This window comes from Mirounga leonina, unplaced genomic scaffold (genome assembly GCF_011800145.1).
Source record: "Mirounga leonina isolate KUSES-001 unplaced genomic scaffold, KU_Mleo_1.0 Mir_175, whole genome shotgun sequence".
Lineage (NCBI taxonomy): Eukaryota > Metazoa > Chordata > Mammalia > Carnivora > Phocidae > Mirounga > Mirounga leonina.
This window is the reverse complement of record NW_023270453.1, coordinates 23,278,318-23,295,427: the sequence shown is the minus strand read 5'-3', so window position 1 is coordinate 23,295,427 and position 17,110 is coordinate 23,278,318. Positions and strand designations below refer to the sequence as shown.

At 50.6% G+C, this 17,110-nt stretch overlaps 1 protein-coding gene across 4 annotated transcripts in view; it reads right to left on the bottom strand.

The window, feature by feature from the left end:
* The window catches only part of PDPK1 (3-phosphoinositide dependent protein kinase 1), a 79,347-nt gene that overhangs the window by 17,182 nt on the left and 45,055 nt on the right, over nt 1–17,110 (bottom strand). For all 4 annotated transcript variants that reach the window (XM_035022021.1, XM_035022018.1, XM_035022019.1 and 1 more), the window contains 4 exons: nt 7,594–7,669; nt 3,197–3,265; nt 2,884–2,980; nt 1,679–1,852 (listed from right to left, as the gene is read on the bottom strand). In XM_035022021.1, coding sequence (XP_034877912.1) covers nt 1,679–1,852; nt 2,884–2,980; nt 3,197–3,265; nt 7,594–7,669 — 416 coding nt within the window. The remainder of the gene's footprint in view (nt 1–1,678; nt 1,853–2,883; nt 2,981–3,196; nt 3,266–7,593; nt 7,670–17,110) is intronic.

Here is a 17,110-nt window from a genome sequence, read left to right as displayed (position 1 = left end):
CTCTTGGGGCCTCGTGGATGAGAACATGCCCCTGCAAGACTGTCAACACCCACAGAATAGGAGTGCCCCCTCCCATATTGGACACCTTCCCAGGTCAAGGCTCACTTCACTGTCCAAATGCAAAGTCTGGTACAGCGAGCGCTGCCTGAATACCTCCCCCCCAAGGCTTTCAAACCACACAGCTTGGAAAGCTGAGGATGCGCCATCTAACAGAAAGTAAGCCATTAACCAATGGAGCTGGTTTTAAGATGGCCACACCTGAGTACTGAGAAGCCAGGGTTCGCAGCGAGGTGAATGCGACCAACCAGCAGACAGAAGGCCTGCCCAAGATACTCCACCGTGCGTGTAATACACGTGCACAGGCACACACAGCTCCACGAAGCTGAGCCCCGAGTCAACAACAGCATGAGTGGCCCCTGCAGAGCCGGCAGTCGGAGCAAGCTGCTTCACTGGCCACGGCTCCAGAAGGACGTCAGGCCCGGGGGACGGAGGCCTGTGGTGGGGTCCCCCGCGGTCCGCACACGTGGAGGCTGCCGACAGCTGAGACCACCGTGGTGGGGGAAGCAGGCCAGAAGTGAGCCCAGATGGCTACCCACATCCGACTCCCTTCAAGTCTGGGCACAAAGGATATTTTAGGACAATGAAAGGGTAATGTGTTGTTTACAACAGTAAGTAGGAGACAGAAGAAACTCGGTCTCTGAGAGGATACAAGCAGTAATTTTAACTAAGCTGTGGATGACTTTTAGATAAATCTAAATTCCCCAGTCAACTAATGTGGCACTCTATACACGGGAATTGGCTAGAATAAGCCATGAGGACAGAAGTTACACCAAGAGAACGGACTGTGGATGGTAACAGAAACATGGGAAATCATATTTAAACATGGGGGGTCATGGTGGAGGGTGAGGAGGGAGCACAGGACTGCCAAGAAGCTGGTCACTGGTGGTGTGAGGGGGGTGCATGGCCACTCACTGTATCCCTCTGCCCACTTCCGTGTCTTCACATCCTCCATAAGGAATGTTCAAACAACAAATATACTCAAGACCCCACCTCTACTAGGCACGAAAAGCTAATAGTGACCAATGTCCCCCAAAAGTTCAAAGCAGCAGCACCCTGGGCTTCTGGAAGATGAGAAGCATTCCAGAATGTCTTCAGACGCACAATTACAAAGCACCAGCCAAAAGGAGAAGACAGAAGCCCAGGGGGACAGCATGGAGGGTGCTGCTCCCATGGGTTCCAGTCTCCCTGACCCAACAGCACGCTGCCTCTGGGGGGAAACTAACTACAGTAAGAAAAGGAGACTGCCCTCACCCCCCCTCAGCCTGGCAATCTGCGCTTGGGGCAGATGGGCAGGTGGACGCTTCACTGGCCCTGGAACTGGGGAAACTCGGCCAGGGGCTGCACAGGGCTCAGCCACCAACACGTCTATACTGGCCTCCCCTCCAGCCATGCATTCCACAAGCTGGGCTCCCAGGGCCCATGGCAAGGACTCCCTGTGCACCGAGGAATGGTGGCACACAGCACTGCGGGGCTGTTCCTGACACACACGTGCGTGTGCACGCACACGCTCCCCCCGCCAGACACATGCACAAACACCACTCACGCATGCACACCCCCCCACACACGCACATACACTGCGTACACGCACGCACATGCGTGCACATGCTGGCTGGCTTACGTTTCCGTAGCAGTCCTCGTCATCCTCCGACATGGCTGGCAGGTAGGCGGTGAGCTTCGGAGGCGTCTGATGCTGCAAGTTCTCCCACGTGATGGATTCAAAGAACGGATGAGCTCGCAGGGGGCCGTACCCTCCCATTTCCTCACAGCCTAATCGCTTCGTGGCATCTAAAACCTGAAACAGAAGTCAACACAAGTCAGTGCTTGGATCGAAAAGTATTTGACAAAAACATTCTTTTTGAGTACTCCTTTTCAATTCTTCTCATCTCAGACAAAGGAGGGCACTAGGGCCTGTCCCGCCCCATCCCACAGCATGCCGTGGACAGCAGAGTCACCCCTGGGGCTTCGTTTACCTCTCTCAAGCTCCTAGCCTTCCCCTTGCATAGGTGAAAATAACTCAAAATTTAATGAATAGCATCAAGTGTTCTCTTAAAATACACAATTAAAAATCCTACAACAAGAAAAAAATAAACATACTGTCTTTAATAACAAAGAGACCAAGAATCTGTCTAGATGGCGAGCTACCACGGACAGAACTCAAAATGCTGTGTTCTCCCAACCGTGCTTCATCTCAAAGGGCCCCAGAGTCGTCTCCTCCCAGATTCAGCTTTACGGCCCTAGACCCACCGAGCATCAACACGCTGCCTGCTGACGGGACAGGCCCCGGAGAGGCAGGCCGACACAGGACTGACCCTGTCCCCAAGACGAAGGGAAAGTGAAGGGGAGGTCCAGCACCCGTGCACACCAGGGCAGGGACACTGCAGCTGCTAAACACAAACTCAAATACCTTTGCTGCGTGAATCGCTTACCTCTTCTATAGTACCTGGGTGATCTTTAAAACCTTCCTGCAGCAGACTCTAAAGCTGACACCCACAGATGTCACTGTGCAGGATTTAGAGCCATCTGCCACTATAATACACCCAGTAGCTCCAGCAACAAGTAACTTAAAATGCCATGTATGTTGATGAACAAATGCAAAATGATACAATGATTTCCTGTCTTACTAAAGTCAAGAATTGGGCATTTGGAAATTGAAAAGGACTTATAGTAATCAGATGACAAAATCTACCTACACTCATTATCAACCCTAAGACACCCTTCTGTGAAACACAGGGGCCTCCAGGAAAGCTGCTCTGACCACAAGTTTAGAGGGACTCAGAGTGTGGCTGTCGGATCATCTTACAGAAGACAATTCAGAATATTTACCAAAAGTTTTTCCACAAGGTCTCTTGCCTTAGGGAAGAATTTTTCAGGAAAGTCATACTCCAACTTAATGATCTTCTGAAATATAAGATATTCATTTCTGTAAAACAAGAAACACCATCACTTGGGCAGAGTGCACAAACATCCCCAGCACAGAGCTTTACCTTTCCCGGGCCAGCAGTCTCCCTCTCTCCTGCAGAGACACTGCTGCAGAAGTCCCCGAACCCTGGCCCAGCCCTGGCCCAGCCCCAGGGTTGCCCCCTCCCACCTCTCCTGCAGCTGCTGCGATGGGCTTGGGGGTGGTGGGTGGTCTTACCCCGCTCGAAAAGGCGGCAGTCCTGCCACAAGCTGGTATATTATACATCCGAGAGCCCAAAGGTCTGAACTTTAAGGGAGGGGAAAAACAGAGAAGAACGACGTTTGTAAAATGTCCGTGACAAGCACAGTTCACTTCTGCCCTACTGGTTCTACTGCCCCATCTCTGATCTACTTCTCTTCTTTAAAACCAGGTCAGTGTGAGGGTGGGAACCTGCTCAGGGTCCTTCTTGAGGGGGCCTCCCTGGGGACCCGGACTCGGAGAGTCCCACACACAGCAGGCACTACTGGGCCAGGCCATGCGGCCATTCCCACAGACCCGCCACTGCCGGGGGGCCCCAACTGTCTCACAGGGCCCACGTGGACCTGAAGAGACAGCAGAGGTCATTCCTGACTACAGAAACACTGACAGTGACAGTGAAGCACCTTCTTCCAGTGCCAGGCAGCAGGTGGTGGCGCTGGTAAGGGGGCTCCTGGCACTCACTGCAGGTCAGTACAGCGATGGATCAACTTAGATTCTCTCGCAACTCTCTCAGCGTTTACCCCCAGGACACAGACGCAAGCCAAGGGGCCAAATGAGACAATCCACAGGATATGCACAAAGCAAGCTTTAATTCTGTCCCTTCTTGAACTTGTGAAAAGCCCTATCCCTCCTTCATAAACATTTTAATTCCACATTTTAGAAGAAACAGTTCTAAACTTCCCTAAGCTGTTTCCAGAACCAGCTAGCAGGGACCCTGGAGGGGATGCTCTCCTTGCCTGTGATGTCACCGCCCCCTTCCCACCCCACCCTGCTCACTCTTGCCCCTCAGTGCCCTCTTGGAGCTCATGGCTGACATCAACTTTGCATATTTTCTTTCCTCTGGAAGTTTTTCTTTTTTTTTTTTAATGATTTTATTTATTTATTTGACAGAGAGAGAGAGAACACAAGTCTCTCCCTTACCAACAGAGCCACCCAGGCGCCCCTGGAAGTTTTTCATTCTACTCCCAGCTCAGCACTACAAAAGCATCCAGATGCAACTCATCCCACACCGCCAGCTGCCTCCCCCAAGCCCTAAATGTACACGGGCTCATGGGCTGCTGCATACAACCAGCTTCTGGAAGAGGCCACGGCCTGGCATTCAGGAGATGAGACTGCAGGGTGCGGGTGGAAGGGTCAGGCCAGCCGCAGCGCCGGGGGCAGGAAGGGCGTGTGACATGGGTTAAAAGATAGAACAGATCAGAAATCTGAGGCACAACATACAAGTGGAGTGAAGGGCATTTAAAAAATGAATCTACAAGGGCGCCTGGGTGGCTCAGTTGTTAAGCGTCTGCCTTCGACTCAGGTCATGGTCCCAGGGTCCTGGGATTGAGCCCCGCATCGGGCTCCCTGCTCTGCGGGGAGCCTGCTTCTCCCTTTCCCACTCCCCCTGCTTGTGTTCCCTCTCTCGCTGTGTCTCTCTCTCTGTCAAATAAATAAGTAAAATCTTAAAAAAAAAAAAAAAAAAAAAAAAAGAGAATCTACATTCTACCCAATAACTAGTTTTACACTTGGTTTTCTCTACTATCCAGTCTAGTTAAAATGGGGAGCCACACAAGACAGACACCAACAGAAAAGCTTCGGCCCTTGGCAGTGGCAGTAGCCAGAGACTGAGCGGGCGGCTATGGGCGGGCTGCCGCCTCCAGGAAGCGGGACTGTCCACACAGCCGGGCCTGGGCTCTTCTCACTCCTGTGCATTATCTGAATGTTTATCACCAGCCGCTCTCCTACCACTTAAGATGGTTTTTTAATACAATAAAAACTAAAGAGGGAAGTCGGTGTAACGTTTCTGGAAAGCAGTATGTACCAAGGATTTTTTTTTTTTTTTAAGATTTTATTTATTTATTTGAGAGAGAGAATGAGAGAGAGAGAGCACATGAGGGGGGGAGGGTCAGAGGGAGAAGCAGACCTCCCGCTGAGCAGGGAGCCCGATGCGGGACTCGATTCCGGGACTCCAGGATCATGACCTGCGCCGAAGGCAGTCGCTTAACCAACTGAGCCACCCAGGCGCCCTGTACCAAGGATTTTTAAAATGCTAAGTTAGACCAAGTCATTCCGCTTCCTGCAATCCAAGTGGAGGACCGTGAGGCAGACCCCACAGACTCAGGACACGCAGGGGCACCTTTCCCCTCCCCGGGGCCTGGCATGTGTGGCATGTGGCAGTCACGCAAGATTGTGCCACGTAAATGAAAAGCACCTCAGTGCCAACAATAAAGGACGAACTCAATGACCTACAGTAAATCCATGTGCCAGAAGCACACAGTGTCAGAGATGTCTACAGATGACTTCAGGGACACGGGAGATGCTGGCTCCGTAATCCCAAGAAACAGGGCTCAAGGTGAACAGAAGTCATGTGAACATACAGAAGACACACAGAAATAACTAACTGCAAAGACACTGGTGTAAGTGGGCTGCAGACTCTGAGTGTTCCTTGCTCTTGTATCCTCCATATTTTCTAAGAATTCTTTATAATACACAGGTATCACTTTTAGAATCAGAAAACAAATCTTAACTATTTTCGAATAAATATCACGACTTAAACATTTAAAAGCATAAAAAGATACACAATGCTGTCTCCCTCACAGAGCTAGCTACCCCCTCACGCCCCCAGCAGGCCACTGCCCCCACTGCCAGCGCACCCACCCAGGAGAGTTTAAATGACGGACAAGCGAATGTGGGTAGACATGCTCCTTCCAGTTTTCACACAGAAGGCAGCGGCCACTCTCTCTTCCCATCTCACCCAGCAGAGCTGGAGGCCTTCCGCCATCAGTGCTAAAGGGCTACTTCATTCTAAAAGCCCCAAATTGAGGAAAAGCTAGCCTTTAGGCAGCCATGACATATGTTTCGAGAATCTGGCCCGCAGCACCCACCACCCAGCCTCGGCACCGTGGACACCAGGAGCCTATTCAGTCTTGCTGGGGAGCTGTATCTGCATCTCACCAGGCTGAGCAGCGTCCCTGGCCTCCACCCGCCAGTCGCCAATAGCACTCCCTTCCCACTCCTGCCAAGTGGCGACACCTAAAGTGTCCAGACAGGGCCAAATGTGCCCTGGGGGGCAGAACTGCCCCAGCTAAGAAGCCCTGCCCTACAACAATGTCTGGCCCACAGTAAGAGTTCAGAATCTGTGGACTGAGTAAGATTAAAAAAACAAAAAGAGGGCGCCTGGGTGGCTCAGTTGGTTAAGCGACTGCCTTCGGCTCAGGTCATGATCCTGGAGTCCCGGGATCGAGTCCCGCATCGGGCTCCCTGCTCAGCAGGGAGTCTGCTTCTCCCTCTGACCTTCCTCCCTCTCATGCTCTCTGTCTCTCATTCTCTCTCTCTCAAATAAATAAATAAAATCTTTAAAAAAAAAAAAAAAAAAGAACCCAGAGACTGCTAAGAGGCCCACCCACCTTCATGTGTGCCCTGCGCCTCCAACCCCTAGAGAGTTTTTAAAAAGCGGTCACACTCAGAAACACAGAGCCACCCCCAGAACCACTCACTCCTCTGCCACTTCTGGCAGGGCTGTCTCTCAGGAAAGTGGCTCCTTGCAGCCGGCCAGTACAGGACACTGACGGCACGGCCCTTAGTCAACCCGGGGGAGGCCCCCCCACCCCCAGCATCAAGGAGCCAGAGAAAAGCTCCAGCCACAGAACTTGTCATCTGGAACGGCTCTCAACACTGAGACCACAGACTCTTCTGCTACCTCTCCGTCCTCTGCCTGCCTCAGGCCTGCCCTAGACCGTTCTCCTGACTTCTCCCTGCTCCTGGCCATTGGCATCCCCATCCCCTTGTCCCCTGCTGCCCTGCTGCTGACTCTTCACTCTCCAGACCTCTGTTCCTGCGAGCAGAACCTCACCTATGCACCTCTCATTTTCAAAACTCAGGCCCCCACTCAGGGTCTCGACCCTGTGGCTCCAGGCCTGTGCTGGTTCTAAGCACTGGGGAGGGATGGCTCGCACTGGCTGGGCCCTGGCTGGGAAACCAGCTCCACCCCCTCCCACACGGGCTGCCTTCCAGGCCTCTCCCCACACTCTGCAGAGCCTGTTTTGCTAGAGTTGACCTCCTGCCGCTGCCACCACCAGGGGGCACCAGCCGGAGGCAGCGCTAAGGATCCCAGGGCTCAGGGACACGGCAAGGAATACTGACCTCTTGGCCACACTTTCCCCCCCACTGAATAGTTGCTCCTAAAGGAACAAGATCAAATCTCAAAGCATCAAGCAACAACAGCCCCAGGAAGTATAACAAAGAACAATAAAGGAGCACACAGGTTATCCAAGAAAGATACTGATAAAGGCCATAAAAGGCACTCCCTTAACTATTAACTGTACATGAAAAAACAAACGTAAGAGCTACTGTAGTGGAAAGAAAATATCCCGGATCAGATGAAAGTGAGTTACCTTTTACAGGCCGACTTCTCTGTGAGCAGCTCTGGAGACACATACTGGGCTGTTCCTACAAACGAGTTGGCCCTGGCTGATGAGAAAAGAAAAAAGGGAGAAAGGTCACACTGAGACACAAGCATTTACCAACGCTGCACCATGGATGCTCACCCATCAGGGACGTCATGGTTCACCAGGCGTAACTGAGCTCTCGGTCACAGCACTAGTCCCGGGCCCTCCCCTCAAACCCCCTTCTTGGGGCTCTCTCCTCCAAGGGCTGGCTCAAAGGTCACCCGCTCCGTGACACCAGCCCTGACTGCCAGGGCAGTCCCTCCAGGCCAGCCCGCCGCAGTCCTCTGGGCACCTCTCACAGACACACTAGAGAGGCGTTCGCCCAGCCTCCTGTTAGCTGGGAGCATCCTGAAGACAGGGGGCTTATCTGTTTGGTTCACTCCTGGACCTGTGGTGCCTAAAACAGCCGCAGACACAGCAGGCACAGATGGGAAACGCAGCGATGTGGGAACGGACCTGACCCCATGCAGGCTACGCCCCCCCTGACAAACAGCTCACGGTGGTTAGGGGCGATAAAGGGAGTGAGACCCAGGAGTCCTGGCCAGGAAACCTTCTGAACGCCCTGCCGCCTCTGGTACTGGGCTGTGCAACACCAGGTTCGCCAAGCTCAACCCACAGACTCCTAGGGTCAGTGACAGCAGGACCCTCTGGACACGCCCATCACAAAACAGATGACACAACAACACCCGAGTCACCCCAGTGGCCGTCAAGGTCCTCAGGCACTCATGAGCAGCTAAGCAGCCCCGACAGGGCGGCACTTTGGGCAGGAGCCGGCCTGCTCTACTACATGGCTCCTGAGGCATCTGCATGGGGCGTCTTCTGCTATGCAGGACAGCACAGTCACTCCGCCTTTCCCTGTGACCGACAGACACAGGACTGAGATTCCCATGTGACAACTGCCCACTGTCTGAGAGCAAAACCCTTCTCTTAGGAGCATGTGAAATGCTGCGTCACCCCTGACACTTCCCGGGAGACACCCCCCGCCATCACTTGCCGTGACCTGCCACGCATGGCCCTCCACACCCGGCCCCACATAAAGAGTACCCTGTACCCACACCGAACAGCTGTTGGCAAGGCTCTGGTCCTGCTCGGACAGGCCCCTGGAGGAGACCACCTTTCCCAGCAGCAGGTTCCAGCACGGCCCTGTCTCCTGTCCCAGCAACCCGTGGCAGACAGGAGACCTAACCATGGTTCAACAGCATATTGCTCCGGGCACACAAGCCCCGTGACCTAGCCTGACCCTTTCGCAGATCAAACGGTCCTTTTTCTCATTATCTTTAATAATCCCTGCCAAAAGTGTTTGTCCCTAAGGACATATTTTCCTGAACCGACCTAAGAAGTAAAACATCACAGCAACACACCTACCAGCGAATGGTCTCCAGACCTCCAGGCCGCTTCTGAAACCGGGGACACAGAAAGCAGCAACCAGCCCCATGCAGGGTCCTGCTGGGTGGGCTTACCGACAAGTGTCTGAACTTTTCTATGCAGGGTTCTCAGCTGGGGACAGACAGGCCCCCAGGGGACATCTGCCAACGCCGGGAGACATTTCCAGCTGGCACAACGGGGGTGGAAGGGAGCTCCGGTCACCTAGGGCGCAGACGCCAGGGCTGCAGCTAAGCATCCCACAGGCTGCAAACAGCAGGAGCTCTTCAGCCCCACACGTCCCCAGGCCCTCGGTGGCCTCCGTGCAGCCTCCCTAGGACAGCGCTCTCCGACCCTCTGAAGACACGGCCCTAAATAGAACAGGAGGAGCCAGCTCCGTTCTGGGATGTTCTGGAGGAAGGGGAGCTGGGGAAGGGAGAACAGCTGAACGTGCCTTCGTCTTTCCTGCGCGGCTGTGTGTGTGTTAAGTCGGGGGAAGCAACCTTCTCCTTCTGCACTTGACTGCAGGCTCTGTACTGGGCACCTCAGACTGGTCCTGACAGAGAAATGACTTGAGGTTACAGCTTCCTGGGACAAAACACAGCAGACCTATGTTTGGTCTGTCTACAAAATTCTTGACAGCATATGGCTATAAATAACACAACACCTGAATTAAAATGCAAACGGAAACCAGGGTGTCCAGCCACACCAATGCAGCACGTGGCATCTGGGCTGAGAGAGGCCATCGCGTCCCCGCTCACCATCCCTGGGGAGGCCTTAAATTGGCGGGGGCTTGCCGCGGGGGAGACCTCCTGACTGCTGTCCAAAGGCCTCTGAGGCAGATGCCCAGGAAGAAAACACGGACGAAGCCAGTGTGCTCGCTCTTCCCCATGTGTCCCCAAACGTGTTCTCTGTCCTCCTTGATGCTCCGGGGGGGGATCCTGGGCACTACAGCCCTGGAGTCAGCAGGAGCCCCCAGAGGGGGGCGCCAGGGGAGAGCCATGGGTGTTACTACTTCTGCCTCACCCCACGCTGCACCCCTCTCCCACCACGATGCCCCCGACCTGCCCTGGGCCCGAGAGGCTCACAGTACCACTGTGGGGATCCAGCCCTGTTGCTTCTTCGGCCCAGCTCTCTGTAACTGCTCCCTTCATTAAGTTATTTTCCTGTAAAGACTTTGTGGCTGCATTTGCATCCTGCCAGGACCCTGAGTGATACTGCCAAGAACACTGAGGTGATTCATAAGAGGAAAAAAGAAACCCAGAGCCAAAACCAAATGAAACCATTCAATGATGCAATGAATCAAAGAAATGCAAATTAAAACACGATGGCCTATCAAATCAGCAAAGATAAAAAAGGAAATACACACTGTTGGCAAAGATTTGAGAAGACACACACAGTGCTACTGGTGGGGATTCAGAAGGGAGTCATTTTCAGGGGAGCAATTTTCCAAAAAGCATCAAAATTCATAGAGAACAAACTTGCCCTCTGAGCCAGCAACTCCACTCCTGGCACCTGGTCCTCAAGGACAGATCCAGCACAGACAGCAGGACGACACGGACCCCGGGAGCCCCACTTGGTAATTCACTGCCTCTACTGTGTGTCCATTCTGCATGGTAAACATGAGTTGCTTCTGCGATTTGTTTTTTTATTTTATTTTTTAAGGTTTTATTTATTTACCTGAGATGGAGAGAGAGCAAGAGAGCAGAGGAGAGGGATAAGCAGACTCCCCGCTGATCAAGGAGCCCCACATGGGGCTCGATCCCAGAATCCTGGGATCACGACCCAAGCCGAGGGCGGATGCCCAACCGACTCAGCCACCCAGGTGCCCCTGAGATTTGTTTTTTTAATGCTACTATTAAAAAGTTTTAAAAACGTATTTTTGTATGGAAAGATGTATTTACGCATAATTAAATAAATAATTCAGGCCATCAAACAATATATAGAGGTGTTGTGCTTTTAAATAGCTACATGATGGGGCACCTGGGTGGCTCAGTCATTAAGCGTCTGCCTTCGGCTCAGGTCATGATCCCAGGGTCCTGGGATCGAGCCCCACATTGGGCTCCCTGCTCGGCAGGAAGCCTGCTTCTCCCTCTCCCCCTCCCCCTGCTTGTGTTCCCTCTCTCGCTGTGTCTCTCTCTGTCAAATAAATAAAATCTTTAAAAAAAAAAATAGCTACATGATGCACCAAATAAAGTCTAAAAGGTATATACACCATTCCCAGCCCGGCCCGTGGCTGGGCTTTAAACAGTGAATCATGATGTCATTAGGGCTGTGTGGTTGTTGTAGGCTTTCTGGGCCTGGGTCGGCTTGTCTCCCATGACATCTGCTGCTTCCTCTCACCCAGGAGCCCATGCCCACCTTCTTAGAGGCAGGACTCCGAGTCCCCAGGGAGGTATGAAATCACCCCCGAGGACAGGAGCTCTCGTTAGTCATGAGATGAATGACTCCTCTAGCACGTGGAAAAGAACAGGGCCGCCCTCAGAATGATGTTCTAAAGGCATAACAAAATATGCAGGAGGACAAAGGATGAAAATACCAAAATATTAAAGCAGTGACAGTGTGATGTAACAGTACGTGATTTTCTTTATCAGTGTAATAACAAGATCTGGCAAGTCTAACAATACGGTAACCCTAAAGCAGCAATGGGGCACATGACAGACCAAGAATCTGTGACAACTGTGGGGGCGCCTGGGGGACTCAGTTGGTTGAGTGTCCTCCGACTCTTGGTTTCAGCTCAGGGTCATGATCTCAGGGTCATGAGATGGAGCCCATGGCAGGCTCCGTGCTCAGCAGGGAGTCTAGGGGAGATTTTCCCTCTGCCGCTCCTGGCGGTAGCGTGGGTACACACTGGCACTCCATCTCTCCCAAATAAATAAATCTTAAAAAAAAAAAAGCTGGGGGCAGGGGCATCTGGGTGGCTCAGTCGGTTGACTGTCCGACTCAATTTTGGCTCAGGTCATGATCTCAGGGTCGTGGGATCGAGCTCAGTGGGGAGTCTGCTGGAGATTCTCTTTGCCCCTCTTCCTCTGTTCCTCCCCCAACTTGTGTGTGCTCTAAAATAAATAAATAAATCTAAAAAAAAGGAATCTGTGACAACTGTAACGGAACAGAGAAACACCTGTGACTGCTCCTGATGACAGCAGACATTTGTTGCCTACCTTCATAATTAAAGGAAATGTTCAATTTCACTGAAAGTTTAGGGAAAATAAGCAACTTTCTCCTCTCAGCTTCACACACAGCCAACTTCTATGCATGACACCAGGGTAAGAGCCCCAGAGAGCATTAGAAATGCACAGATAACCGAGTTCCCTCCCCCCAGAGGCTCAGAGATGAACCGAAGGCCAAACTGCTCCACCAGTTAGAAAACCAGGTCCAGAACCCACCACTGGCCAAAACGCTGCCATTTCCACGCCACTGACCCACTGGAAGTAGGCCACAGGGTCAGGGTAAAGAAGAGGGTCTTGGGCTGGGTTGTTGTCTCCACCCTGAAAGTGATTCAAAGAAACTGACCAGCATCCTGGGCCGTGGAACGCTCTGGCCACCACCTCGGACTCAGAAGTGCCAGTGAGGAAGGAGGGACCTCAAGAAGTGTCTCTGAGGTCAGAGGACACCTATACTCTCTTCAAAGCTGGAAGTGCAACAGACTGCTCGTATCGTACCCATAAGCCCCCAAGTGAAGCACAGCAAACACACTCCACAAAATGGGCTGACCTCTTGGACAAAAGATGAGCACACTGAATACAGGGACACATCAAGAGGAGTCTGCACCATGACCAAGTGGTGTTTATCCCAGGAATACAAGGGTGGTTCAACATATAAAAATCAATAAATATACTATGTATCATTAGCATAAAGGGAAAAACCACATGATCATCTCAACAGATTCAGAAAAGGGATCTAATAAAAATTCAACACTCCATGACAAAAATACGTCACAAAGTAAGAAGAGAAAGGAACCGGGGCGCCTGGGTGGCTCAGATGGTTAAGCGTCTGCCTTCAGCTCGGGTCATGATCCCGGGGTCCTGGGATCGAGTCCCACATCGGGCTCTCGGCTCCTTGGGAGCCTGCTTCTCCCTCTGCCTCTCTCTCTCTCTCTCATGAATAAATAAATTAAAAAAAAAAAAAAGAAGAAGAAGAGAAAGGAACCTCCTTAACCTGATCAGGGCGTCTAGGAAAACCCCACAGCGAGCATCCCACTCGATGGTGAGAGACTGAAGCTTCTCCCCTAAGATCAGGAACATGACAAGCGGCACCTGCTCTGGCCCCGCTGACTCCACAAGGTCCTGGAGGTCCTACCAGGGCAGGTGGGCAAGAAGAGATAAAAGGCGTCCAGAGTGGAAAGGAAAAGTAAAACCATCTTGAATCACAGATGACTTGATCTTACATGCAGAAAGTTTTGAGGAATTCATTAAAAAACTATCACAGTGGAGTGCCTGGGTGGCTCAGTCTGTTAAGCATCTGCTTTCAGCTCAGGTCATGATCCCAGGGTCCTGGGATCGAGCCCCGCATCGGGCTCCCTGCTCAGCGGGGAGCCTGCTTCCCCCTCTCCTTCTGCCTGCTACTCTGCCTGCTTGTGTTCTCTCTCTGTCAAATAAATAAATAAATAAAATCTTTAAAAAAAAACAAACCAAAAACAAAAAAACAAACAAAAAACTATCACAACTAAGAAGCAAATTCTGCCAGGCCGCAGGACACAAAAATCAAATGTATTTCTATATAGTTGCAGTGAGTAATTTGAAAATGAAATTTGGAAAACAATTCCACTTACAATAGCCTCAAAAATAAAAGTTAGGGATTTACTAAAAATAGTACAAAACTTATACATTGAAAACTAAGAAAGATTTCTGAAAGAAATGACAAGTCCCATGTGCATGATCAGCTGATGGACACTGGAGTTTTCTCCACGTTCTAGCTAGCATACAGAAAGCTGCTCTCACCATTCCTGTACACCTTTTTTCTGTGAACATGTTTTCCACTTTCTTGGGTATGCCCTGGCAAATACCACTGCTGAGTTACAAGGTAACTATGGCTAACCTTTGGAGGGGCTGCCAGCCTGCTTTCCAGAGCCACTGCACCATTTCACATTCCCGCCTGCAGAACACGAGGGCTTCGGTCCCTTGACACACTTACTAAGGCTTGTCATCACGGTCTGTCATTTTGATCAAAGGCGTCCTAGAAGCAGTAGCTCAGTGTGCTTTTGATCTGCCATTTCCCCAATGACCTGCGAGCATTTTTTCATGTGTTTACCGGCCATTTGTCTGTCTTCTTTGGAGAAACATCTATTCAGACCCTGTGCCCACTTTTAAATTTTTATTTCATTTTATTTCTTGAGTTACGAGTTCTTTATACATTCTGGGTATAAGTCCCTTAAGATATATGATTTGGAGATATTTTTTCCCATTTCACTTTCTGAACGGTAACACAGCACAAAACTTTCCCAACTGGATGCAGTCTATTTTTCTTCTGTTGCTCATGCTTTAGGTGGCGTATCTAAGAAACCACTCACTGCCTAACCCAAGGTCATGGAGATTTACACCTACACTTCTTTCAAGAGGTTCAGTTTCTGCATTCTACATTCACATCTCTGGTCTAGCCAAGTTAACTTCGGAGTTAGCTTTTGCGTATGGTGCAAGAAAGGGGTAAATCATGTTTTTGATGAACTGGTCAATACTGAAGGAGGACAGTGAACCAGTTGAAGGTTTTCACAAGTGGCAAATGAAGGGGAAAGGAAAGTAAGCATTTATTCTGTTCTTCCTCCTTAGTCAATACCACTATAGTTAACCAAATAATTGCTATGGGGAAGTTTTTCTTCAAAGAACTCCAGTCCATGAATGAAGGGAGTTAGGCTATGATCATTCTGCATTCTCTAGAGAATTAGTGGATCTAGGCCATTATGGTTATAAAGGGCTGTTGACATCACAGAGAGAGATGATGGAGTGTTATGAGTGTCCTAATGGAGAACACACCCCAGCCTTTGGTGTGAGAGGACTGAATGTGCATGTGATCAAGGGGCCAGATCTAACTTCCCATTTCCAGTGCACAGAGGGGACAGGAACATTGTTACATGACTCCAAAGAGGTGCAATCAGGAAACTCCAGGAAACTCTCTAAGACAAATGACCTGGTTTCTTCAGCAGACTGCAAGGGAAAAAATAAAGAGTGAAAAAGAAATTTAAGAAACAAATGAGCTAAGCCCAATGTGGAGCTTTATTTGAATCCTGATTCAAGTAGATAACCACCAAAAAAATTATGATGTAGAATTATGACAACTGGAAATTTAACACAGTATTTTGGGATATAAGGGAATTACTGTTAGTTTCTTATGTATGAAGATGGTTTGCTATTGTAGTCTTTTTTTTTTTTTTAAGATTTTATTTATTCATTTGAGACACAGAGAGAGAGAGAGAGAGAATGGATGGGGGCGGGGGGGAGAGGCAGTGGGAGAGGGAGAAGCAAGGTCCCCGCTGAGCCAGGAGCCCGATATGGGGCTCGATCCCAGGACTCTGGGATCATGACACAAGCTGAAGGCAGATGCTTAACCATCTGAGACACCCAGGTGCCCTGTGTAGTCATATTTTTTTTAAAAAACTTTATATTTTAGTGATAAATACTAAAATATTTACTGAGAAAACAAATTGATGATGGTGGAAATCAGGTCACATGCATGGTTTGAATTTTACAAAAAGCAAGTACTCTCTGTTAAACAAACAAAAAAAACAACTGCATTTATCATAGCTATGACTAAACAAACACCAAGATTGAGAAGACCAGAGTAAACCATTTCTCGATGTAAAGAGCTGTATCTGGTGGCGTAAGTACAGGAACTGGACTTTCTCCTCTAACGTGTGAGCTCTGCTTCTGGGCTGGGTGGAGCTGTCCTGCCCTTGCTGGGGGGGGGGGGGGGGCGGAGGCAGGGGCGCTGGGGCAGGGTCCAGAGTCCACAGCACAGCCAGAGGGGGTCAATACTGGTCCGAGGGTCGGGATGATGGCCATCTACAGAAGGTACAGCTGGAGGGAGTGACAGAAGTGACCGGCTCTCCAGCCTCCTCCCCCCAACCCCTCTCCCATCACCTGCCCCTAACACCTACCAGCCCCCCCGTTTGGTAAGTGGAACCTCCGCATCTGGATGCACACCAGAAAGGCCAACACAGCTCAAGACACAGGTTTCTAGACACAAACCCTAAGTCTGAACCTCTGTGGCCTCCTGAGCTCCCCAAACCTCTTACAAAGAGGCAAAGGCCAGTGACACAGCCACAGACAAGGGGCTTACTCTGCATGATGAAGCTGCCCCCACTCGGATAGGTCTGTGGGACCCTTGTTAGGTTAGGTTAGAAGTCACAAGTCCTCTGAGCCAGGAAGTCCTCATCAATCCCACACACCCTCCTCAACAGCTACCTGCTGTTTGCTATTCCTGCCCCTCACAACCATGGGGCCACTCTGACCCCACAGAAAGCAGTGAGAGAGACCCAGGAACGACCCACTGGGACAGAGGTCTGGGAAGATAGACAACCTGCCTCTTGCTAGGAGGGTGACACAAGCTCATGTGCACAGTACAGTTAAGGAGCCTGGGTCATGTTCCCACCAACGCTTGCTCTCTGCAAGCTTAAGAGGTCTTCGGGAAACCATCTCTGTACGATGTACAAAGTTAAAAGCTAATGCAAGAATAAATTCTAAGAATCTGAACTACTTCAAACAGAAAGTGAGAGCAAGTCACTAAAGTGAATCACTCACATAATTATACATGTTTTTCCCTCTTTCCCTAAGAAGGAAAAAAACAGCCAACTCATCCATATATACGAGCAGCTCTCCCTGGTTCACGGTCTAAGGACTTTTAGACTTCTACTTCTAGAAACAAAGAAACGCAGGTTTATTTCACTAATGCATTTAAATTCTTCTATTTTCTAAATGGCTACAAGGCAACAGGACTAGCTTGTGCCAAGTATCAGATTCTAAAGGGAATGAGCGCAGAGGAAAAACGGACAGAGCAGACCGCGAGGGGGATGGCTCCTGAGGCTGACTGGGGGACCCCACAGGAAGTCACACATGAGATGACAAAAATGGGGCCATGGCAGTTCCTGTTCAGTTCACCTGGGTCATGA